Consider the following 27,390-nt stretch of genomic DNA (forward strand, 5'->3'; position numbering starts at 1 on the left):
TTAAGTTAGATATTAGTATGGATCTTATTATACATGTTATACATGGATCTTATTATTAAAGATGACTAAGAATGAACACTAAAATAAACATAAGTTTCAGAAAGAATAAATGAGTAGCACCAACAAAAACATAATAGCTTAATTGTAAAACGAGTAACTTCTCAATCAGAATTCCTTTAATTTTCCATGACTATCTTAAAAAAAAAAAAAAAAAAAATCTCGGACTTTTCCAGGTTTTCCATGACTTTAGCCAAAATTAGCTAATTTTCCAGGTTTTCCAGGTACAGTACGAACCGTCTTTACCTATACTATATTACTTAGTTATTTTGAATAACAAAATTTTTGAGCGCCGTGAAAAAAAATTATTAATAAAAAAAAGCCTAATATATAGCATCTAATTATATATATATTAAATAACAACACCATATTTTAAAAGATATTTTAATAAGATAATACATACATATATATATATATATATATATATATATATATATATATATATATATATATATATATATATATATATATATATATATATATATATATATAAAATGCGACTTAATTTCAATAGAAAATTCGCATAGCTGTGTCAAAATTGAAAAATTTCCATATTTCTACGAATGTGGACGTTTAGGCAGTTTAACTTGAATATGCAGGTGGAGGAGCAATCTTAACCACGTCTTCATAGGATGGGAGATTAGTCTAAAAAATATAATAAGTGATATTACATCTATCCAAAAATATTGAAAACATAACTTAGCGAAAAGTTAAATTACCACAGTATCCATATTTCCATGATAAAGCATCTGTGGCAGCTGCACTAAAGATTGCCTTTCTTCAAAGCTCTTACAATATTTGTAACAAGACCATACAACAGTCATCATAAAATACTAATAAAAAATACAACGGTCACCATAAAATACTAATAAAAAATAATTGCCATAAAAACTTAAAAAATAAAACAGTTCTCATATAGTACATTTATACTTACATGTCAAATACTGCAATTTATTTCAATGGAAATTTATGAATAGATTTTTGCACCATCATTAGTACATTTGAAAAACGTTCTTAACATAAAAATTTATGACTCTACCGGTTTGGAAATTATGATTACTTAAAATTGGTCAATATATTTTAAATATAAATGTTATGGTTAATACACATATAATCCGCCATTTCAGTTTATGCTTTTGCATTTAAATCTGATCTATAAAGAATAAAATGTAACATATATAATAATATATCTAACATAACGTAAGTGTCAAAACCGTAAAACAACATTCGAAATCCACTGCATTAAAAATCCTCTGCTTAAAGTAATTCATAGTAATAAAACACTTAAAATAACGCTTGTAAACATATATCTTTTTGCAAACAAAAATTTGAGCGTCTAAAAAGTATTCCTTTAAAAGATCGATTGTTTTTAGTAAAACTTTTTTATCAAACGCGATAATATGCCGCTAGTTAAACGAAAATTTAATTATCACAGAACCTATTATTTTTCAACTGGATACCCTATTTTAAATAAAAGCCCGGAGTTCAAAGTTGTTAAGTTCTTGTACCCTTGTACAAGAAATTATACCCTAGTACAAGAACTTGTACCCTAGTGCAAGAACTTGTACCCTAACCACCTAAAATGTTCAAATTTTTTTAATGGATCATTACTTAGTCACCAATAATATTGTTTCAAAGTCTTTATTTGATTATAATATTATTCCTTATTTGATTTTCTTTATTTGATTATAATATTAAACTTTTGTAACACCAATTTATTTTTTCAATTTTTAAAATATTTGTTTATGGGCCAACCTATTTTACTAACAACTAATTTAATAAAACCAATTTTAAACTTGTTTTTAAGAATTAGCAAATTAAAATTTCTATAAGTTCAAAATATCTTGTGCCATTTAAAACTTCTAAAAAAAGCTAATGATAGTGCAAAAACAAGCCAACTCTGTTTTATTTTTGAAATAAAAAATTATTTCGTGCCTATACAATAAAAATAAATCACTAGTATATAATGGAGTTAATACCTTAGCAGTTAACATGACAAGCCAAAAAAGAACCAAAAAATAGCGGAACTTCTCAACACTCATGTGTGAAATGCAATCAGCACTCATAAACTTCAGGCTTCAAAAATTAAAAACCAATAAAAAAGTTAATCAATAAAACAATTATAATCACTTTTAAATAAGTTTAATTAAAGATTAAATTTAATATGCTACACATAGTTAAACAATTAAATTTTAATTAAAAAGTTTTTAAGTTACCATATATGATAACTAAATTTAGGGGAGAGTGGGGCACCATGGCGCACTTTTGGTTTTTGCTTCGTAACAACTTATTTAATACGCCTTTTTTTTAAGCAATTGGTTTAATTTGTGGAGTAAATTTATACCTACAAAATTAAAACTATTTATAACCCAAATATTACAAAAAAAAAAACACTATTATTTATAACCCAAATAATGCGACCAATGGTCCAAATCACATATTAGAAAACCAGATAATATATTGTTTTAAGTGTCATTCTTAAGTGTCAATAAATAACGGCTTTTTATCGGAATGGGATCTCCTTGTATAAATTTACATTTGAAAATTGACTATAAATATTAAAAGAAATGATTTTTAGATATGTTTATGACACAATGGAGTACTATTCTACAGTTTTAGGGCTCCCCACAAATGCTGTATCAAGTTACCCTACATTTTTTAATAGAAAACAAACGCTTTATTTTTAGTATTAAATTGTTTTTTCAAAGATTTTGTTAAATGAAATAAAGAACTTATGGATTGTAATTTACAAAATAATGTTACTTACCGATAGACAAATTGAATGAGATACCTTAAAACTTATGAGCTTTAAAAACTAATAAATTACTTTGTCATCAAAAAAACACAAATTTCAACCTCTTGCAGGCCTAATGATGTCAAATGATTTTTTTTTTCTTCTTCAAAACATAGCTCTAGTAGCAACTGCCTCACTTTATAAAAGTGGTTGTCTCAACTCTTAAGATGCCTCCACAACTACAATGTTTCATGGTGCCCCACTCTCCCCTACACAATCCGTTTGTAAATAACTTCAATTGAAAATACTGTTAATTAAACTACAAATAGTATATTAAATAATAATATATTAAACAAAATACATTATTTTGTATTTAAAATAGTATTTTAAAATACAAAATAATGTTGATTAAACTGTATATGTACTTTAATATGTATTTTAAAGTTTAATATGTAATTAAACTTTATAAAATAAACTTTAATATGTATTTTAAAGAGTGTTTAATAATTCTATTTATTTCTGCATTTGTAAAGGATTACTTATTCAAAAGTACTTTCTTTAAAAATAATCTTATTCTTAAATAAAAAACTATTATCATTTAAAGAAACTATTTTTGACATTTAATTTTTAAATATTATTTCTTTTAAATACTCTAAAATTATAATTTTTTTTGTGTTTCAGCATTTCCAGTGGCAATTGAAAAATGACACAAGTAATGTTGACTTGGAATTTCTCAAATGTAGTACATAACTTCAAAGAAAAAAGTCTACAAGTGTAAAGGATCTTGAGGACCAACTCATTTGCTCAAAGTGTGAAATTAACAGTTCACAATAATGCCATGGTATTAGGGCAGAATGGATAATAAAACAAACTTGTTAAAATCAAATGTTTTTGAGATCACAGATTTTAATTTTAGATAATTAACAACTAGTTATAATGGCATAATACCAGTAGCCATCGACAGATACATTTCAGCTGACCTCATACTTAAAGAAAAATTAATATATAATTCTACCAGTCAATAGTCTGCATTAAAGTTATTTTTTCTGGATGTAAAGGAAACTTTTTTTTGTTCTAAAATTGCAAACTTTTAGTCCCAATTCTGGTTATAAATAAAAAAAACTTTATTTGTTCCCGATATAACATTTAAAATATTTTTTCTTGTTTTTTTGTTTGTTGTAAATTCTCTTTTTTTTTAATATTGATTTTTGCAGCTGCTTTAACATTAGTCATTAAAACTGTAAACATGGATTTTTATAGTAAAGAACATGTAATGATTTTAGTGCTCCTAATGCTGCCAGTTTCTTAACTTTTAGAAAATGGTCGCATGGGAAGTACAAACTTTAGTTCAACCAGAAGGTACAGCTATTATTAGACAGAGTGGATGCTTGTAAAGTTATATACTTTTCTTACATAAAAAGGCTCAAATTAAGTTATCACGAATTGCAATACCAGGAAATGTTTCTGGTCCTCAAATTCTCAGTTTATTAAAAACTGTAAACACTGTTTTAATGAAACGGTCAATTTATCATATTGCAAAAATTAATGAAAAAACAAAACAATAAATTTACTACTGCAAAAATATTAATAGCCAAAACTTACATACTTTACTATTATTTGTTTAAACACCAGGTAATTTAAGCATTATAAATAAAAAAAATTTGTGTGGTAATTCAATAATCAACCAATAAAAAATTATACCAAAACTATTTGCACATTGAAACATTTTAATTTTTGTTTAGGGGGAAACTTTGAGGAATTATCTTTTTAAAAACTTTAATGTTTTAAATTAGAAACTAAATAATCAATAATAAAAATAACGAAAAAGATATATTTTAAAACAAGTTTTTTTTTGTTTTTAAATAACAATAAGTAGGTTAAATTAGTTTATGTTTTTTTAACTCCACTGTCTTTAACTTTAAATAAATAACCGACGTTAGAGAGTTATGAGCATTTAATTGACAGTTATATTTGATTTATAAAAAAATATTTTATAAGATTTAAAAACGAAATACAAGTATTTCATGTCTTATTTCACATTTTCTTTTATTTAAATTATTTGATTACCACTAAATTCCTTTAGACTGAGATGGTACTGTGTGCTTTATTTTACTCGTTTATCTGATGATTTATCAAATGAATTAAAATAATAAAGTTTAAATCATAATTTTTAATAATAATAAAAATAATACAAATAATAATAGTAATAATATGGTTTTACAATAAGATTTATATCATAATTTCAAGATCAATATAAATATTTTGTTATTGAACAACTATTGAGTTTAGTGATAAAAATAGAGTTTACAGTTTTTAAAAAACTAAAAACTTAAAGACCAGAAGCATTTCCAGATATTGCAATTCACGATCACTTAATTCAAGCCTTGCATAAAGTTACATAAAAGTTTCAACAAAATACTCCTAAAAATGTGCTAATAGAAAATAACTTAGCTAATAAGCCCCAGAACATATGGAATACAGATGAGACTGGAACACAATATGATTTTCATCCTAGGAAAATAAATCATTTATTCAGAAAACAATCACTGTTGTAGCATCTGTGAATGCCACAGTAAAACTCTCTTTCACCTTGTTTTAGAGTTAAAGGAAAAAAAGTTGATTTCTATTCAGCTATCAAAAAAAAAAATGCCTCAAAAAGAAGCACATGGAGGTATTTTTGACAATGCTTGGACAAAGCAAAACTTTACATGACTCTGCTTTAAGTAATCATTTCTACCAAAATTTGGTTCTGATAGACCTCAATTACTTATTTGACTCACAGTATTTTGTAGAGTTATTTGAGCAACATAGCAAACAATATACATATGGTTGAATTACCAGCTCACAATTTCAAATGGCTATAGCAATTTGATTGAATAATATTTGGACACTCAAAAACTTACAGAAAAACAATCTGATGATTTAACTTATTCCACACAAATAATTAAAAAGTTGCACTAAAACAAAATTACTTTTTGCTTACATTAAAAGAAGCATTTAAGAACAAAAGTTGAAAGTTCTAAAAAATAAGAATCAAAGAAAAAAAAATATAATGAACTTGAAAATTCGATTTTGCTTTCCTTCCAAGGAAAAGGAAATTTTTTTAAATAATCCATATTTTTATAACAAAAAATAAATTGTTTCAATAATACAATTTATGTGACATAAAAAAAAGTTAAGTTTTAATGAATTTAATAAGTCAAAAGTATTTTAAAATTAATCAATTTCTTCAGGTTTTTACACGATAATAAAATTATATTACTATCAATTAAATTCAACTTTACTTCCCAACACTTTCCAATCACTTTCCATTGGAAAGTCATTAAAAAAATTTATATAATTCTTATCTATTTTATCAATTTCCGACCACCTTATTAAAACCTGTCCCAGTTTATCAATTTTCAAAGAAAAAAGTTTCAATGTAAAATTAAGAAATACTGTTTGTTAAATGAACTGGCTTGATTATGCAAAGACGTTATGCAAAGATAAGGATCTATTATACTTATAATTGAACTATTTGCGCATTTAAAGTTAATAATGGCTTATTGTTAATTTTAAAAAATAAAAATATTTATTACTGTTGATGAATTAAATTTTTTTTACATAATTTATATAATTAAATAGAATTTAATTATTTATTTGATTTTAAAGAGCTTTAATTTTAAGGCCTAAAATTATAAAATACACAAAGGCTTTTCTCTTTTTAAATCAAATTTAAAACAAATATACTTCAGACGCTAAACAAACTGTGATCTCATTATCATCCAAAACTGGTTAGGAAGCGAAATCGAACACCCCTAGTTTTCTAGTGTAGCTAAGGAATTTAAACCTATAAATTACTCTGATTAACAAAAACAAAGAAAATTTACATGATTTTCAATAAAGTATTTCACTTGAGGAGCATAACTAATCATTGTTGCAGCAACCATGAGAGTGACAGTAGCATCAAAAACTTGCAAACAAAAAAAAGGTAGAATATAGTTTGATTTTCGCTAAAATAAAGAGAAAACAAATATTAAATGTTTTTAAAGTAATTATAAAATTAAATGTTAAACAATATTATTTTGAAAGGTTATCACTTTATATTAATAATTTGTATATGTTTAATAATATTACTAATGTTCATAGTATCTAATGAAATAAAAATAAACTATGGCTGCAATGTTTCAAACTTGTTTGCTTCAAGCTCATATTAATTATATAATTTAATTCTGATAAAAAATATGATTTGATTTAAATATAATTTAACAAAAATATATAATTTAATTTTGATTTTTCAATCATATATTTAAGTTTACATAGATAATATAATTAAAGATACTAGATACAATAAATACATAGGTAATAAAATTACTTGGGTTTAATTGTCAATTTTATTTAAAAATATTGCTAAATATTGTTCAATATTAAAATTCTATTTAAAAAAAAAACTTTTTATTTTTAAAATAAAAATTTATCTCCTTGTAAATGTATCTCGAGGCTGCATTAAAATTTTTTTAATAAATGGCACTTGGAAGCCTAAAATAGCATCAAAAAAAACTAAAAATATTGCTTTCACAACAATCACTGATAAAGTAATTAAATTTTAATAAATAAAGTAAACAAACTAACTTAATTTTTCTATTTGTTTTGCTGAATTTTTTAAAAATAAAAAAATAATTTTTAGTTGCGAAGCTGCAATTAGAAGTTATGTAATAATTGAAAAAAAATTTAACATTTTAATTCATTAATACAAATGTTGAGAAAAAAAAAACAAACTTGTTTATACAAAACATTAAAAAAAAATCTAATATAAAATACACTAATTAAGTTTTGTAATGTGCCATTATAAAACTCTAAATTTCTATATAAAAATGTCAAAAGTTAATTAAAGACATGGTTGCAAAAATAATGTAACTCCATTTTCCCAAATTATTTAGGAGAAAGAGCAGAAGTTTTTTTATTTTGTTAACTTCTTTTAAAGATTTCAACAACTTTTCAAAAAAGTTTTGACAACATAAAGGTGTAATGGGTGGTCATTCAATATAACAACATAGTAGGGTAAAGTAGAGTTTGCGAAAACCCGAAAACTTTCAACCCCGAGATTGTCAAATACAATCCCAGGATTATTTTATGCTTTAAAATCTAAATAAAACTAATAACTTGATTTGGCATATCATTATTTTCTGCAATGATATCTACTTTATTTGACAAATCTTCAACATTGTCCAAGGACTTTCTGAAACGAGTCAAATTTGTGAATTGATTTAATCTATTTAGAAGGTCTAACATTTTTTAACTGCTAATACCTTTTTACCCTCTAAATTTATAACCTATAATTAATAAATTTAAAATGAGTAATTTAGGCTTGCATATTGCCTATTTTTACGAAACTATGAAAGAATAGGAAGATCGAGACCCCACAAGAGCAGGAGTGATTATAAAGAATAAATTGAGGGGGAAGGAGGGGGGATTAAAAATATCAACTGCTTTCAAAAAAGAAAAAGTCCTTAAAACTTAAAATCACCTAAGTAAAATGTGTCAAACGCTATACTAGTAGACTATAATCCTCAAAAATCCCGAGTATAACTTGAAAATCTTCTTCTTTAGAAAAAAAAGGCAATTTTCAAGTTATAGTCAGTAGTATGAATAAATTCATAATTCGGTTGTAAGAATGGCATACCCTCTTGTTTGTTAATCCAGCCATCAAGGATTTTAAACTAATCAGGTATCTTCATATTGCCTTATTTCAGTTTTAAGTTATATTCATTTTTATCGGCTTCAACATTTACTGCTGTTTTTATTGGTAGAACATTTTTTTTCATTGCAGCAAATACACGAGCCAGAAGCTCTACTCCCCTTAACTTTAGATTCATTTTTTTATCTCTTTAACTTTCATCTTTGAAACCATATCGGACTCCTTGACTAATTTTATAGTAAATATTTGTTTTAGCAGTATTAGTTAGATGTTTATACTTTGTTTTCTCAAGTAAATATTGTATATTATGATTAACGGAAGTATCTTTTTACCCCTCCCATAAGAGTCCAGACTTCTTACAAAATGACAAATTTCAAATTCGCTCAATTGGTGTATTCAATTATTAAATATTTAAAAAAATTAAAAGAAAATAAACCTTTCATACGCAGTGAAGTTAAGGAGAGATCCGAAGCATTTAGGCCCTCTCATTTTCAAAAAATGCCATTTTATTTTGTGTGCGTTTTGATTGGTTTTTAAAAAATAAATAAATCATAAAGCTCGTTGTTTTATTTTGTTTACAAATATTCGGTGATTTTGTTATCTACGAGTTTCAAGTTTTAGCTTAATACTACGGATTTATATAAAAGCTGAAAGATTTCTGTTTAGTAATTAATTCAAACGATGATAAAGAGATTATGGAAGTAAATTGCTATAAGAGAAAACTAATGTGAAAACTTTGATTTTAACATTTTTACTGTTTGTGGAAAGATAACATAAGAGGTTTTTAGCCATTTATTGAATATTTTATTGCTGTAAACAAGGAGACTTTTTACATTCGAATAAAAGAGACATTTTTAGAATTTAAATACTTAACACATTTATTTCAGCTGTTTTTATGAAACTGCTCTGTTGCATTTTATGTATTTTAGTGGTAGTTTTGTTTTGCTTGAATCTTTGGTTAAAAAAAGATTTATATAAAAATAATAAATTATATAAGAAAAGCTTAAATTCTACTTTTTTAAAATATATAACAGTAATAGTCGAAAATAAGCAGAAAATACAAAAAATTGAAGTTTAAAAATGCATATTTTTGTTTCTAAGAAATGCAAATCATTTGTATCTCTCCTTAACTAAGCTGAGTAATAGCATTTTTACATTGTTTTTGTTAATTGAGTTAATTTTTCATTTGAACTCATTTTGTGGTAATTTATTTTATTGCGGTAGTTTAAAAAAGTTATGTCTTTAAAAAATGAAAAAAATTAAGAGAATTTTATGATGTAGTAGTGCAATTTTATAAATGCGGTAGTGGTGTAGTGGTAAAAGCGCTCGCTTCATAAGCGGGAGGTTTTGAGTTCGATCCCACCACGTCCCTGGTAGTACCGCACTCAACTTGTTTCTCCACGCAGCAGCCTTGTTCGTCAAGGTTCGTGTTTCGGAGTTATAGAGTTGAGAGCGGGTTATAACCACTATTAAGTAGCCTCCTCATCTGTAGTGGCCTTCTCGGCCTTGAGGAGGTGAATAACAAAAAAAAAAAAAAAAAAAAAAAATCACCCAAATAAATTTGGGTTAAAAATCTTTTGTTAACTTGTTTCATTAATACATAATTAAATATTGACACATAACTTTACTTAGTAATAAATCCAAAGTTTATATAAATCAAAGGTTCAAATAAATAAGCATAGATCAATTATAAAAATTAGCGCAGGTACTCATAAAATTATGCATAGGAATAAATATTTAATGTATATATTGTCGTATTGAAACTAAAGCGACTTAAAACCATTAAAAAAAAAAAAAGTTGTTGAGATGCATTATGTATAAAAGGGATACAAATTATGAAAACCTACACGAAAATCCTAATATATTTATGATGAATAGCTTGCACCACAATTGGTGCACAGAAAATGATCATTGAAAACTAAAATGTGTATAAATAATGCAAATGACATCTGTAATAATGCAAAAGATTCTACAAACACAGCAGAAAAAAACAGAAGCAATCAATTACCTAAAAAGGGGATGTAAAAGCAAGTTTTTGCCAATGTAGGCAAAAAAAAAAATCAAATTACCTCCATGAGTTTTATTCAAGAAACCAGTAAATAAATAATAAAAAAACAAAATAAGTGGGTTTTTATTTTATATGTCCACTTGCAAGTTAGGGAACTTGCAAGTGGACATAAAATAAAAATGATACTGCTAGGTCATTCCATATCAAATCACCTATTGGTCCCCTAAGTACCACCTCAAATTCGCTTCAAATTTTGACCACCCACAGTATTTATGAAAAAAATACTAACCTCAAAATTTCAGCTTGATTAACCAAACCATTCAAAAGTTATGATTGATTTAATATTGACCAAAATCAGAAAAATTGAAGTACCTGGAGCTTACAGTAGATTTTTTTGATTTTTGACAATGTATAACTTTGTAAATAAAAAAGGTGATCACCTGAAATTTTGTATGTTTAAAGTTTTTAACCTAAATAATACAATTTTGTAGGTGTTTTTGACTGGCTTTGAGGAATTGATAAGTTATTGTACACTAAAGTTGCTATAAAACGCAATAATAGGAAAATTACCTGCAATGGATGAAGCATTTATTTGGGATATTACTTTGTCAAATGGAACCCAAAACTGACTTGATCGTGCAACATTAGTCTATTTTAAATTTAATTTGTTTCTATGCATGAACTTTACGTTAACATCTTGGTTTTTATTACAAATATCAAGCACAAGTTCTATATACCATTCATCATTGTAAAAGCAATGTATTTACCAGGTTGACAGTTTAAAGGATCTTTTTTTGCCAAGTTAATATTATTCAGCCAATGGTATCATAGACAATATGGTTAGAGATTCTCTATAAAAATAACTTCTCTTCACTTGGTACAAAACTGGGATAGCTTCTTGTGTGTGGGACTGTGCTTATCTCTTCATATCATTTCTTTAGGTTAAAATAACTTTCATGGTTATTGATATCATCACTTGAAATGTAAAATATGTTAACATCTTTAATGTTTTTTCAGCCCATGTAAACAGTTTGTTTGGTGTGAGAATCTGGTTTGCATTTTCTGCTTGTAGACTCGCTTATGCTGCTTCTCTTTTTATAGTTCCTCCCATTCCATCACATAGACTTTTGTCATGGGATGTAGCAAAGATGTGATGCTCAACACTTATATTGTGATCTTCAAGATGGTACATTAAGTTTAACAGACATTTGTAATTTTTGTACTGTGACACAGCACTGTCACTGAAGTATTTTACTTTATTGATTGTGGGTAGTTTGATTTTGATCATAGGGAGTAACTTTGTGCGAAAACAACTGTTGTTTGGTCATGGCGAAGATGGTCAGAACAACTAAAATCTTCAGCAGCTTGACTAGCATCTGTAATTTTTTCAAGTTTGAATTCATTCATATGCTAGTACAAATTTTTTGACCAGGTTTAATCTTAAGTTGATTTGCTATTGATATGTTGAGTTTACACGATATTTGATAATTTTTTTCTTGTGGACTTTAAATGGATCATAATTTTTAAAATTTAAGATTTCTTTAAATCAGTATTTTTGAAGTGCTTCATATCTAGAAATATAGGGTTTTTCATGGCGAAAACATATCTCCCTATTTGGTTTGAAAGGCATCCTACCTTTTAAATTTAAAATTTTAAATTAAAATGTCAGTATCTTTGAGTCTTATTATTCCTACTGATTTTCATTTAAAGCTCTTCCTATGCAACATTTCTCTGACATTTTTTACTAACTAAAAAATATTAATAATGAGGGTTAAACATGTAATATAATCTAAAAAATTTTAAAAAATATTTTTCCAGTAATAAAATCAGTAAAATGAAATCTCAAATACAAATGTGTTTAAAACTGTCTAAAATGCAACCAATAAACTATTTCTACATACACAAAACTTTTAGGTTTTTGCAATATTAAAAACTAAAATAATAAAATCCAGAAAATACAGATTTAGATTTTAATACTAACTCTTGAAGCACTTGAAGTATTTTACACTTAATTTATAACCATGTGTAAATCATTATAATTATATTATATGCGTAACATTAAACAAATACATATTATAAAATCATATCAAATAAATTAAATTAAGGCATTGATAATGTTATTTTAAGGAAAACTGATTATATTTCTTCAGAGAAAAATTAAAAATATACACATAAGTCATAGGGCTACATCTTGTCATAAGATAGAGTATAGGCTTTTGAATCTTTTTTGGTGATCTATATATAGAACCTTGCCAGTAAAAAGTTTCATAATTTATTTTAACTGTTTACACTACTTTCTATGCCTACAAAGTGAATATAATTTATCATAATTTTTTAAAAAACTGATATTTTAACAGGCTACTGTAAGTGTTAAATTAACTTTCAACATGTAGTTTTGATTTTTACCATAGGTGGTTACCATAAGTACACATAAGTAAGAAAAAATTGGCACAGGTTGTCTGTTGGTATTGAACTGTAGCACAAATTTCCAAAATTTTTCTAATATTGCGTTATTTAACAACTTTGAGGTACAAAAACTCAAAAATTATTTAAAAAAAAACCTGCAAAAATAGATTATTTGGATGAAAAACTATTACCATAAAAAATTTCAGGTGATCATCTTTTTTATTTAAAAAGTTATGATTTATTAAAAATCAAAAAAAAACTACTGTAAGCTCCAGATCCAGATTTTCAGGATTTTGTTTTTTCTTAAAAACTATGGATGGTCAAAATCTAAGGCAAATTTGAAAAACTATATGATTTCATATGGAGTAACCCGGCTCATTAAGTGATAAAACTTTGCATGTTACAGAATGATGGTGAAAAATAAAATAAATACTGTTCAAATTGGAGATGTCATTATAGTTTTGGCATAATAGTTATAATAAAAAAGTTATGAATTAAAAGTGCACGAATTAAATACTTGTATAATTAGTGCTTACCTTAATGGCACCATAAACCAATGCAATAATTATAACAAAGCAAATACTGGTCACACTTAAGCCAATGAGTTGGTCCACTAAATAAAATTCTATTTCTATCTAAAATATTCATCATTGAAAAAAAAAAAAAAAATTAACTTTGTATTTTCTGTTAAAAAAATACCTGCATGACTTGTAGAAGTCTGTTTGACATTTGAAAAGTACTTCCATTCACCTAACTTTTCCTTATTTTTTAGGATTACAGTAGTTGATGCAATAAATCCTGCAGCATTTACTGCCTAAATACATATTTTTTCAAAAGTTAAACTATGGGGAAAAAAAAATAAATATATATATTAAAAATATATATTTTATACCATACAAAACAATCCAATAAGAACTGTTGCCAATCTCACATCCATGCATAAACAACATCGAGTTGGTTTCATTCTTTCATCAGAAATGCTCTGTATCCGAATATTTTCTTCTTTCATTTTTTATTACTTAAATCAAAATAAATGAAGATATATTATATATATTTATAAGATATATTATATATATATATATATAAGATATATTATATATATATATATATATATATATATATATATATATATATATATATATATATATATATATATATATATATATATATATATATATAAGATATATTATATATATAAGATATTAATTTACATACTAACCTTAAACTAACTTTTAATGCAAATTAAAACTGTAAACTAAAGATAGAAGCTAAAAATAAATTAATGCACACTAGGGTGCTTCACTATGTAAGAAAAAACAAAACAATTAAAAGCAAAATATTTTCAGACTTAACTCATTCTCCAAGTCTAAGTAATTTTAAAGAAACATATATAACATTTCATGAAGATTGGATTATACTTGGAGGTTTACACTTGGATCACTTTTAAAGAATACAAAACTGTCAATGTCTGAGATATTCATTTGAAAAACAAGAAATTAAAAAATCAAAACAATAATAACACTTAATACTAAGATTAACAGGATATATTATTATTATTATTATGTAAAATAATAGCATACTAATCAATTTTATAAGATGCAATCTCTTTTTTTGTTCATTTGATGATGACTAATGATGGTCACGCCATGGATCCCAAAGAATTCAAAGAATATCTTTGTTATTTTAGTAACAAAATGGCTTGTCCTTTAAAGTCTATTCTTTACAATTTATGTTGAGGTATAATCATTTGCTTAGTAAAAAGGGTTATTTAAGGTACATATATATCCATACAACGGACCTTGTCAAAAAGTGTCGAGGACTTAATGTATGCAAAGAGAGACTTTGTTACACTACGCTATTTACATTATGTTAAAAACTTTTTTGTTTGGTATTAACTAACTCAATAGATATTTTCAAGCAGTATTTTAATGAAGCAATTAACACTTATTTTAATGAAGTAGTTACAAAAGTTGTGAAAGTTATTAATATTTACAATACAATAAACTCAGGTAAAGTTAAATTTACTTTATTAGTACTATATGATTGCTATTATTATTTAATTAGTGTTTATCTTAGACTAGTACTCGTTCTACTAGTAAATTACTATGAAATGTAAAGCCTTTTATTTCAGAATATATATATATATATATATATATATATATATATATATATATATATAATATATATATATATATATATATATATATATATATATAAATTGTTGTTGTTGTTAAGATACTGCAATTATTTACATGCTTACAAGTATTTAAATATTTACATGCTTACAAGTATAAATATATAAAAAAAAACTTACAAAAACGCCGCTTCCCACAATTCGAACGTAAAAATTTCGATCGAATTGTTCGGGTTATTTATTAATTTGTTTATTTCACGCTCATTTAAAACTAGATACGTATTCACTGTAACTGTATTTTTTACCAATAAAATTAAATATTTTTTTAGAGAGAATGAGACCAGAATTATAAATTTGCATTGCATTTTGGGCATTCCATCCGAATAGAAGGCAAGTAAACAAACTTGATAACTCGGCTTATTTTTAAACGAACTGTGTTTTGAATTGAAACTTTGTTTATTGAAAAAACCTCAGTTCAACAACAGATTATTTCGAAAACGAGGCTGTATGTGATAACGAAGCAAGGCTGCACAAATATAAAAGTGGTTAGTTAGAAGTTGAAAGAAAATATCGCCGTATAACGAAATCGCTAATATACTGTAAAAGCAATGTAAAAGTTACGCTATTGTCATTATAGAAGTTGAATTTTAATTTTACGTTTTTCTTATAACAGCAAAAAAAAAAAAAAAAAATTTAAATCAACAAAAAATAACTCATGTTAATTTAAAATTTATAATTAAAGAGGCCTATCTAATAGTTAAATTATTCCACAGCCATTTAACGGCAACTTATTTTTAATTCCCTTTTTAATACAACTCGATAAATGATGTGTATATGTATGTATGTATGTATGTATGTATGTATGTATGTATGTATGTATGTATGTATGTATGTATGTATGTATGTATGTATGTATGTATGTATGTATGTATGTATGTATGTATGTATGTATGTATGTATGTACGTATGTATGTATGTATGTATGTATGTATGTATGTATGTATGTATGTATGTATGTATGTTTATGTATGTATGTATGTATGTATGTATGTATGTATGTATGTATGTATGTATGTATGTATGTATGTATGTATGTATGTATGTATGTATGTATGTATTTATGTATTTATGTATGTATGTATGATTGTATGTATGTATGTATGTGTATGTATGTATGCATGCATGTATGTATGTAAATATGTATGTAGTAATGTAAATTCTTATTTTTGTGTTAAATATTATTATGTATGTATGTTTTATATATCTGTCAAGTTTATGTATCTATGCATGCATGTATGTATGTATATATGTATGTATGTTTATGTTGCATGTATCTATGTATAAGAAACAGGCATGTGTAAACACATGTTAGTGTCTTATACATATACAAATATGTTATAATGTTTACCTATTCCATTATTTACGTTAAAGTTTTTATATATGTATATATATATATATATATATATAATATTTGTATATATATATATATATATATATATATATATAATATGTATAATATATATGTATATATAATTATTAATATATATATATATATATGTATTAATAATATATATATGTGTATATATATTATTAATATATATATAATATATGTATATATATATATATGTAGAATATATATATATATATATATATATATATATATATATATATATATATATATATATATATATATATGTATATATATATGTATAATATATATATATATATATTATATATATATATATATATATGTATATATATATGTATATATATAATATTTGTATATATATATATGCTAATCAATTATATTAAATTTTACAGTTTCGAAGTTTTATTTTTGAAAAACAATAAGTAGATTATTAATTTTTAATAATATACAACAAAGATATATTATCTGGTGGGTGGAGATCTTAATTTGTAGATTATGTATACATGTGATATATAATAATACTATATAAAAAGTTATTATTAGTCATATACATTATATACATTTATAAATAAATATATATGTGTGTATACATGGATATATATATATTTATTTATAAATGTTTATAATGGATATATATTTATGTGTATATATATATATATATATATATATATATATATATATATATATATATATATATATATATATATATATATATATATATATGTATATATATATATATATATATATATATATATATATATATATATATATATATATATATATATATATATATATATATATACATTAAAATAGTTTTGTGTCATAAATAAAATATGATTACTGAAAATCCAACATATGTGAAGACATTTTTTTTTGTTAAAAATAAAAAATAGTATCAAACATTGAACTTTTACTATATTTACATTGCATTGCATGTTTTGAAAGAAATATTTGTTTAGCAAAAAGTTTAAGAGTTTTAATAAAAAGAATTAATAAGATTAAAAAAAAAATTAAGAATAAGAAAAAAATAACTTAGCACGTTTTATAATTTGCTTATATTATTATTTGACTTTTTAAAACAAATGTATTATTTAAATTATATTATATAAATTATGTTCAGAAAAACCATATATTATTTTATGAACTTGAAGGTATAATGCCCAAGACTCCAGTGTCCAATGTTGGACCAATAATCAACAATAATAAGGACTTAGGAATCAGTGTTCCTGACTCTCAAACATATAACTCAGATACAAAAAGTAGCAAAAAATTTACTGTAAGTTAATCAATTTATTTTTTAAATATGTTTTTTAGGTCCTTGTTAATTCAATAGAAAATAAAAAATGTGTATTAAATCTTAATAATTTGCTGCTAAATATTTTTTAGGTATACAAAGTTTTAGTTAAAACCCCTGAGAAATCATATTTTATATTTCGTCGCTACAATGAATTTCACACACTCTATGATAAGGTAGTATGCTTCACATTTTATGATTATAATTTTTGTAAAAGTAATATTTAGATTACAATACAACTTGTTTCTCTATGCAGTGGCCTTGTTTTGTCAAGTTTTTTTTGTTTTTCAATGATTGTGTTTAAAGAGTTACGACAGGATTGTAACAATTAAAACGAACCTCAGGGATAATTCAGTAATGTGTTTAATACAGTAAAATAAAAAAATGTTATTTAAATAAACTAATAATTTGTACACACAATATGCATGCAACAAGCAATATCGGTGCACTTAACCTTGCATAGATTATCAGTAATGATATACTGAAATAACTAATTGCAGGGACTTCAGTACATGCATTGACTGCATGTTTGAATAGATAAAATCTAGATATAAAGGACTTAAATATTATTTCAGAAAAACAAAGAACATGTAATTGTCTTTAACCTTTTTATTATTATTATTTTAACTATTTTATTATTAATTTGTTAATTTTTGTTAATTTTAACTTTTAAGTAAAAATAAAATGAGTAAGCAGCTAATTGTTTATTTGAATTAACTTCTCTCCATCATAAAGAGCGCCTATAATTTCTAAATTATTTGATGTTAAAGTGAGCCTGCTACTTTACTACTTTACCAGGGAAAAAATTCGGGCGGCACCCAAATTGGATCAACGCTGTCAAAAACATGATAATTCTAAAATTTAAAAAAATTATCTGTATCTGTCCTATCATGCTCAAAAACTTTTATTCATCTATTTTTTTTCCATCACAGTTTTGGAACTATCTACAATTTACTATGGACTCACACAATTCTGTCTTCTTGCTATTTAACTCTTTATTTTCTTATTAACTCCCAACTTAAAGAGTGGTCCCTTTGTTAGGAGTGAATTAGTTTTAAAAAAAACAGTGCTTATTCGGTTTATTCAACAGGTGAGCGTGCAAAGCAAAATAATATTTTTTTTTTGTTATTCACCTCCTCAAGGCCGAGAAGGCCACTACATATGAGGAGTCTACTTAATAGTGGTTTTAACCTTCTCTCTCAACTTTATAACTCCGAAACACAAACCTTGATGAAAGGTTGCTGCGCGGAAAAACAAGTTGAGCGCGGTACTACCAGGGATGTTTTTACAATTATTAAAAGTGAAGTTGTGAATAAAATGTAATCAACCAAGGTTAAATCACCTACTTTCATTACATGTTTTAGAGACTATCATGTTGGCTGAAAAGGATAGTAGTTTTTATTGAAATAACATAGATGGCCACTTAAAAGTCATAATTTTGTATAGAGAGATTGCATTTAGAAATTACTGAAAACCATGACTTATTTTTTTACTTATGCACATTATTTTTTATTTTTTTTTAATTGTTGCTTTAAGTTTTGAAATGCTGACAGAAGTTTTGAAAAAAAAAATTAATTATAATATTTATGTAGTGATAAATCTTTAAGTTTCTCACATAATGGTTTCCTAGATAATAAATAGAATGGTTTCCCAGACTATAAATGGTAATGGTTTGTTAGTTTTTAATTATCATGGTTTTGCAGATAATACATTTGGTTTGTTTCCAATGGATAGAGCTCTCATGACTTCTGGAGAATCTTTAATAGTATCAACAAGAAGGGCAAATCTGTTATTCCACCCCTCTTGTATGGTTTAGACTTTGTTGCTATTTAGTTATATTAATATAATATTTTATTAATATTTTTTCATTTGTTTTGCATTTAGCTTAAAAAGATTTATCCAGAGCTGCATCTAAAGTTGCCTGGGAAAAAATTGTTTGGAAATAACTTTGATCCTGGTTTCTTTTTAAATTTTTATTTTTTAACGAATTTTTTATCATTTTTTTTTAAATTCAATTCAATTAAAAACATAAAAAAATTAAACTTAGATTTCATTAAGATGAGAAGAGAAGGACTTAATGAGTTTGTTTCCAAAATTTTAAGCATCCAAAACTTGTCAACAAAGTAAGTAATTTTAGAAAGTATCTAGGTAAATGACAGGTGAGTAATAGCAATAAAAAAAATGCCATTAATGCTTGCATAATATTGATGAATGCAGTATAAATCCACATTTTTTATTTTATTTTATTGAGATGTTACATTTGATAGAGGAGCATCAAATTTATATTGAAATGATATATTTAATAGAGAAGGTAAAATAAATGATCTTTGATTCTATTTTAGTGCACCAGCAAGTTAAGCACTTCTAATGAATTAGTTTTCCACTAAAAATATAGTTTTAAAGTATTTTTAATATGTAATTTAATCTATTATTAGTTTTACTTGTTGTATTCTAATAAGTATTTATAATATTGTCAATATAATGTTTATGTTAATATATTTTGTTATTATATTTTTAATATTATGTTAATATATTCTCAAGTCATGAAATCTTGTATTTCATCACAAAAATTAGGCTCTCATGACTTCTGGAGAATCTTTAATAGTATCAACAAGAAGGGCAAATCTGTTATTCCACCCCTCTTGTATGGTTTAGACTCATCTCACCTAAAGACAAAGCTGAATTGTTTGCTAAGAACTTTTCATCAAAATCATATCTTGATTCCACTAATTGCGTTCTACCTGATTTAGCTGTCAAACAGGTTGATCCATTGCTTGACATTCGTATCACTCCAGCTTCTGTATCTAAAGTGATTTCCTGTTTAGGCTCTTCTACAGCTTGCAGACCAGACAACATACCTGTTATTGTCTTGCAGAAGTGTTCTCCGGAGCTGTCATCTATACTCTCAAACTGTTCAACAAGTGCTTATCAAAGTCTTGTATTCCAGCCTGCTGGAAAGCGGCATCTGTTATCCCTATCTTCAAAAATTCTGGAGAGCGATCTGATTTGTTTAACTACCGTCCCATTAGTCTTTTTCCTATCATAAGCAAGGTTTTTGAATCTTTAATCAATAAACACTTAATCTCTCATCTTGAATCTAATAACTTACTTTCTGATCATCAATATGGATTTCAATCTTCTTGTTCTTCAGCTGATTTGCTAACAGTAATAACTGATAGGTTTTATCGTGTATTGAAGGTGAAGATGAAGGTGGAGAGGTTAAGGCCATTGCTCTTGACATTTCTAAAGCTTTTGATAAAGTTTGGCATGCTCGTTTTCTCCATAAGCTTTCTTCTTACGGTGTATATGGTATTATTTTTAAGATTATTGAATCCTTCCAAATTGTAGTATAAAAGTTGTCCTCGATGAACAGCACTCTTCTTCATATTCTGTAACTTCAGGGGTTCCTCAAGGTTCAATCCTTGGCCTTATACTCTTTTTAATTTACATTAACTATCTTCCAGATATTCTCACATCTAAGGTGGCATTGTTTGCTGATGATGCTACGATTTGTTCTTGTCATGATAAGAAGTCAACACTCTCTGATTGCTTGGATGGGGCATTTGAACTTGAAAAGGATCTCACTTCTGCTACAGCATGGGGCTCACAGTGGCTGGTGAACTTTAAATCAGATAAAACTCAATTTTTTTTAGCCAATCGTTGTCGCAATAATTTAGATCTTCCTATATTTATGAACTTCCTATATAATGTACTTGATGAGTCATCCACTCTTCATCTATTAGGACTAACTCTTACTTCCGATCTTTTTGGAAACCATATATCAAATCTGCTGCAAAATTAGCATCTGCTAAGATTGCATCTCTTTATCAAGCTCAACACTTTCTTACTCTGGATTCTATTCTCTATCTTGCTGATAAAACCCATATCATCAAAGAGTAGCTGAATTGTGATAGAATATTTATTATTATACCCTACCCATACTGTCTCATACTCAAAAATTTTAACTGAATAGGTTAAATAGGGTATTCATATTGCCAAATAAAGCTGATTATTATCATCGCTAAATAAATAATGTTTTTTACAGTGTTACCCATCTTAAAAAAAATATATATGATCATACTATACTTTGATTACCTAAAATTTGTAAACTTTTAAATAAGCTGTGAAAATTTTTTAAAGAAGAGAGTTTTAAATTGACACGTATTTATTGGTTTCATAAATTAATTTATTAATTATTTTTTTTACTTTATACTTGAAGCCAATAGGAAGTGTTTCCCAGTTAGTGAAAAGAGGATGCTTAAGACAATTTTTATATTCATTGTTTTTTTTATAGAAAGAAAATCAAGAGGTTTTTTGAACCCTATAAAAATTTGTATGCAATAATCTTAAAATTGCATGATTATTGCATAAATTACATCATTGCATAAAATGCTCTAATTATTGGGAGAATGATCTTGTACAATTGTCTTGATAACATAAAATAGGGATTTTTAATTGACCAACAGTTTCATGAATATATCAATGACAGTATAGCTTTTTACTTTATTAAATAATTCACTATAGTTTGGTGCTATAAGCTAGGTCTATTGTTTGGCATTAAAAGCTTATCATGTTTTTTGATAGTGGTATTATGTCTCCCTCTTTAAATTGTAAAAGTAATAATTCTGATATCGAAAAAATTTAAATCAAGTGAAAGTGACAATAGTTTTGAGTATTAGTTTTAAGAGTTTTAGATTAGCAAGATTGAAATCATTATTATATTATGGTTAGGAATATTTGGATGAACAAGATCAGCTATAATTTAAACTTTACTCTTTTATTATTGATGCTAAGCACATCAAAATCAAGTTTTCCACTAACATGGTAAGAAATTTATAAAGTAGTTGTTTGCCTTCTCTTATAAAAGCATTTTAAAATTTGTTTTTCGGTATACTAACAATTGCTTTTAATCAGTAAATAGCAATTTTTAAGTTTCCGGTTGAGAATGTTTTATATGAAATTAGACATTATTCTTTCTAATGTCAAACATAAAGAAAATTTCACTTTTCAGAGAATTTCAGAAAAATCTTTCAAGAGAATTTTTTAATGCAATTAAATAATGAAAAAGTGATCAAAAATTTCAAGATTTAAACATCTAAATGTTTCTGAAAACATCTGAATCATAAATTATAGTTTTTTTAACAAATAATTTTTTTTGGAGTTACATTTGTAATCATATTTACTTCAAAAGATTTTATATTTTTTATTTATTTATTTAAAAAAAATATCCCTCTCTAAGCTTTAACTCCAAAAAAACAAACCTTGACAAACAAGGCACCAAGAAAAACAAATTAAACAGGTTTCAGTAACAAAAGGCTTGAACTTTATTGCTTTCAATGTAAGTGCTCTACCACTCATAAACTCTCATTTTAATTTAGAAATGGATTACTGATACTAAGAGTACTTTGTAGTAAACAATGGTTGAAATCATAAATTAAAATTTATCTATACCATTTGGAGAAAGTCATTTAAAAATAGTAACTTAGAATATATTCTGATTTCATTTCTAAATTAATAATTTTTTGTTAAGTGTTCAAAATACTTTAAGCTATATTGTTAACTATGCCAAGCTTATAATGATTGGACTTTAATTTTCACTGCATATTATTAATAAATGTTTTAGAGTTGTTACAAGAAAGATAATACCAAAACTACAATAGTGTGATGAATTTAAAAATTTGTTTAACAATATATTATTTTAAGTAAATTCTTAAAAAAAAAATGAAACCTTAAATAAATACAGTTTTATTTTCTTTAGAAGTGTTCATAAAAAGTGAATTAACATAAAACATTAAAATTATCAATTAACATTAATGAATACTTATGCATGCTACTTTTAATAATGTTAGATTTCTTTTTTGTTTGTCTATTATTTCTGCAAATGCATAATTATTTAGATATAAAAGATTTTATACGACTTTTTAAATATAGACATTTTAAGCCTACAAGCAAGCAGGTTCTAAAAATTTAAATTCATAGTATGGTATAAAGCTTAATAATGAAGTGACTAAAATAAATACTCATGTTTTTTCCCTATAACATTACTAGAAAAAGTTTTATTTAGAAACTTTTATAAAAAATAATATTTATTATTTTTTAAACAGACATACGTAAATTTTTCCTATCAAAAGCTATTTAATTGTTTCTTTTTTAAAAAATATTTGTAATATATGATTTTAAGTAAATTCTTTTTTAAAAAAATATTTGTAATATATGATTTTAATTAAATTCTTTTTTAAAAAATATTTGTAATATATGATTTTAAGTAAATTCTTTTTAAAAAATATTTGTAATATATGATTTTAAGTAAATTCTTTTTTTAAAAATATTTCTAATATATGATTTTAAGTACATTCTTTTTTAAAAAATATTTGTAATACATGATTTTAAGTAAATTCTTTTTAAAAAAATATTTGTAATACATGATTTTAAGTAAATTCTTTTTAAAAAAATATTTGTAATATATGATTTTAAGTAAATTCTTTTTTAAAAAATATTTGTAATATATGATTTTAAGTAAATTCTTTTTTAAAAAATATTTGTAATATAAGATTTGAATAAACATAGTGCTTGGTTTATTACACCTTATTTTATATTAATTTCCAATTTTTAAAATTTCTAGTTAATAAAAAGAAAGTTTTTGTAAACAACAAATTATTTTCCTTCAATACAACTTGTTTACCAAAACTTGTTTTGAAAATACTACCTTTTTTTAATATTAAATATTGACATCTTGAAATTCTGTCAAAACATCAATATTATGAAAATTACACAGCTATTGTTCAATTTATTGTTACACGGCATTGTATTTGTATATCCAAGTTACTTTAATTGCACTTATGGCTTTAAAAACAAACTTTTTATTTGCTTATTGTAAATATTTTTTGTTTTGTTATAATATCTTGTTGTTTGTTTTCTTTTACACTAATATCTTTTAAAACAAAATTATTTAATGTATTTGAACTTTTGCAAAAATTTTGATTGTTTATTCCATTTTATTTAAAATTTGTATATATAAAATTTTGTGTTTGTTATTTGAAAAAACAGAAAAAAATCAGTTATTTAGCTATTCTTAAAATGATGTACTTATCTGATTTTTTTTTATTTTAAAATATTTAAAAATAGTTTTAACATTGTTAACAGCTTTGCATTCCAGTTTCTGAGTTTTGAGATAAAAATTTAAAAACAAATTTATGTTATTACAAATTATTTAAAAAAAATAATCTTAAAAAAAGCAAAAAAGTTGTTCCAAAAAAAACATAATTTAAAATTTTGAAATATTTTTATTTTTTAAATATTTGCCAAATAATTAAAAATAAGTAATAAAAAATGTTCAAAATTTACTTGGATTAGTTTAGTAATTTACCAATCTTTATATAAGAAACTCTAAACACAAATCCAATGTAAAACTAACAGTTTTTTAAATTTTTGCAGTCCTGATCTAAGAGAATTTCTTCAACTTGATAATCCGCGCAATACATCAAATGATTTAGATGAAGAGGATAATCAGCAAGATTTAAGTGTTGAGACCCTGGTAATAAATTGCACTTTTATTTATTTATTTTTTTAAAAATGTTTAAATACATGAGTAAATTATTTATTTAGCTTTTTTCGTTTGTGATATTTCTTATTATATTATATACATTTATTCAAGGTTCTTTAAAAAATTTCCAGTGTGATTTTTGTATGTTTAACAAATAATAAACAAAAATGATAAAATTATATTTTTTTCAGACGTCAGATATGGAGAAGGTAGATTTAGGTCAATCTGAATCTACAAAGTATGTGCTTATTATGCTCTGTTAAACTGATTTCTTTTATACTGATTTCTTTTAAATTTTATAAGATCCATTGTATAATTTTATTTTTATTCAGAGATTTGTCTTTTCAGAGCGAAACCTGCTGATTTTCTGTTTTTAAAAGTTATTGGTAAAGGTAGTTTTGGCAAGGTAAGTTTTTTTATATGAAATCTTAAGTTGTTTAAATTTCAAAAAAATACTTAAAATAATTTTGTTTGAAAAAAATAAACGATACATTTATGTCTATTATTATTGTAAATACATTCATGTGTACTATTCTTTCAAATACATTTACGTGTACTTTTATTTGCTTTTATAAATGTTTTTACTTTTGTTACAGGTACTTTTATATTTCTAATATTTTTGTTGCAGGTACTTTTATATTTCTAATATTTTTGTTGCAGGTACTTTTAGCAAAGCATAAAGCAGAAGAAAAATTTTATGCAATTAAAGTACTTCATAAAGCAGCTATTCGAAAAAGAAATGAGGTACTAATTTGGATTAAAATGCAACAAATACAATTTTTAAAAATTATTATGTTCGCATTTATATCTAATATATTATCTATTTTTTGAATTTAAGACATTTAAATGCTTGTTGCATATTATATTAAAAAAAAAAGCTCAATTTGACCCAACATTTTAAGTCTAGTCATTTAAATCTTTTTTTATATATTCTTATATATAAATTATATGGAAGACCCTATCTTAGTTTTAAAGTTTTTTATGTCAATATAATGATTAAAGAAATCTTATTTTTGTTTTACCTAACATTAGATACTTTGATATTAATACATAGATATTGGTTATATAGGCAAGACATATTATGGCAGAAAGGAATGTATTACTCCAAAATGTGAAGCATCCATTTTTAGTTGTAAGTATTTATATATATATATATATATATATATATATATATATATATATAATATATATATATATATATATATATATATATATATATATATATATATATATATATATTAGGGTGGCTCTTAAAACAACATTTTTGAAAAAAAACCTGTTCCTACCCCTTTACTTTGTTCTATATAATACTAAAACACTAGGTTTAAAATTTTTTTGAACAAAAAATTATTTTGGGGTAGCTCAAGACCCTTAAAAATTTGACTGGTCTCTAAAATTTTGAAAATAAAAGCTCTTCTAAAGTATGTCAACCTGGTACTCAAAAGAAGCTTGAAAACTTGAAAATAATGCATTTTTGTTATTTTCAGCTTAAAAACAATAGTTTTTATGCATTTATTTGAGAAAAAAGTTATTTTTTTGTAAATTGATTATTATTTTTAAAGTTTTTATATAAATTCGCTTCTTTTGAGTACCAGGTTAAACATACTTTAGAAGAACTTTTATTTTCAAAATTTTAGGGACCAGTCAAATTTTTAAGTGTCTTGAGCTACCCCTAAAATAATTTTTTGTTCAAAAAAATTTTAAACCTGGTGTTTTAGTATTATATAGAACAAAGTAAAGGGGTAGGAACAGGTATTTTTTCAAAAATGTTGTTTTAAGAGCCACCCTAATATATATATATATATATATATATATATATATATATATATATATATATATATATATATATATATATATATATATATATATATATCTGTGTGTATGTATGTATATAATTTATTATTTTTGATGACCATAATTGTGTTGCACACTTGTTTTGAAACAGGTTTCTTATACATATTAGGGTAGCCATTAAAACTAATCATATTGCGTATGATTAGTAATATAAATTTGTTATAATCTTAATTAAAAATAGTTTATTAGTTACATTAAAAAAAGAATTGTGAAAAACAAATAAAAGATTATGATAGGTATAAGATCGTTTTAAG

The 27,390-nt window shown here is 24.5% G+C and overlaps 2 protein-coding genes across 2 annotated transcripts in view; one reads left to right on the top strand and one right to left on the bottom strand.

Annotated features, from left to right (window-relative positions):
• Positions 1-557: 557 nt before the first annotated feature.
• LOC100200155 (lysosomal-associated transmembrane protein 4A) lies at positions 558-15,215 on the bottom strand. Its single transcript, XM_065813704.1, has 8 exons — positions 15,197-15,215; positions 13,775-13,900; positions 13,582-13,696; positions 13,419-13,495; positions 6,661-6,783; positions 2,037-2,133; positions 777-890; positions 558-702 (listed from the first exon to the last, which is right to left on the bottom strand). Exons 2-6 carry the CDS (start codon positions 13,889-13,891, stop codon positions 2,113-2,115), a joined length of 453 nt encoding a protein of 150 aa, XP_065669776.1. The 5' UTR covers positions 13,892-13,900; positions 15,197-15,215; the 3' UTR covers positions 558-702; positions 777-890; positions 2,037-2,112.
• A 2,317-nt stretch (positions 15,216-17,532) lies between these two features.
• Positions 17,533-27,390, top strand: part of LOC100215651 (serine/threonine-protein kinase Sgk1) — a 29,239-nt gene continuing 19,381 nt past the window's right edge. The window contains exons 1-9 of the mRNA XM_065813705.1: positions 17,533-17,721; positions 17,832-17,915; positions 19,624-19,696; positions 19,787-19,862; positions 25,174-25,273; positions 25,474-25,520; positions 25,631-25,688; positions 25,943-26,026; positions 26,352-26,414. Coding sequence (XP_065669777.1) covers positions 17,602-17,721; positions 17,832-17,915; positions 19,624-19,696; positions 19,787-19,862; positions 25,174-25,273; positions 25,474-25,520; positions 25,631-25,688; positions 25,943-26,026; positions 26,352-26,414 — 705 coding nt within the window. The 5' untranslated portion in view covers positions 17,533-17,601. The remainder of the gene's footprint in view (positions 17,722-17,831; positions 17,916-19,623; positions 19,697-19,786; positions 19,863-25,173; positions 25,274-25,473; positions 25,521-25,630; positions 25,689-25,942; positions 26,027-26,351; positions 26,415-27,390) is intronic.

Source organism: Hydra vulgaris, chromosome 12 (assembly GCF_038396675.1).
Source record: "Hydra vulgaris chromosome 12, alternate assembly HydraT2T_AEP".
NCBI lineage: Eukaryota > Metazoa > Cnidaria > Hydrozoa > Anthoathecata > Hydridae > Hydra > Hydra vulgaris.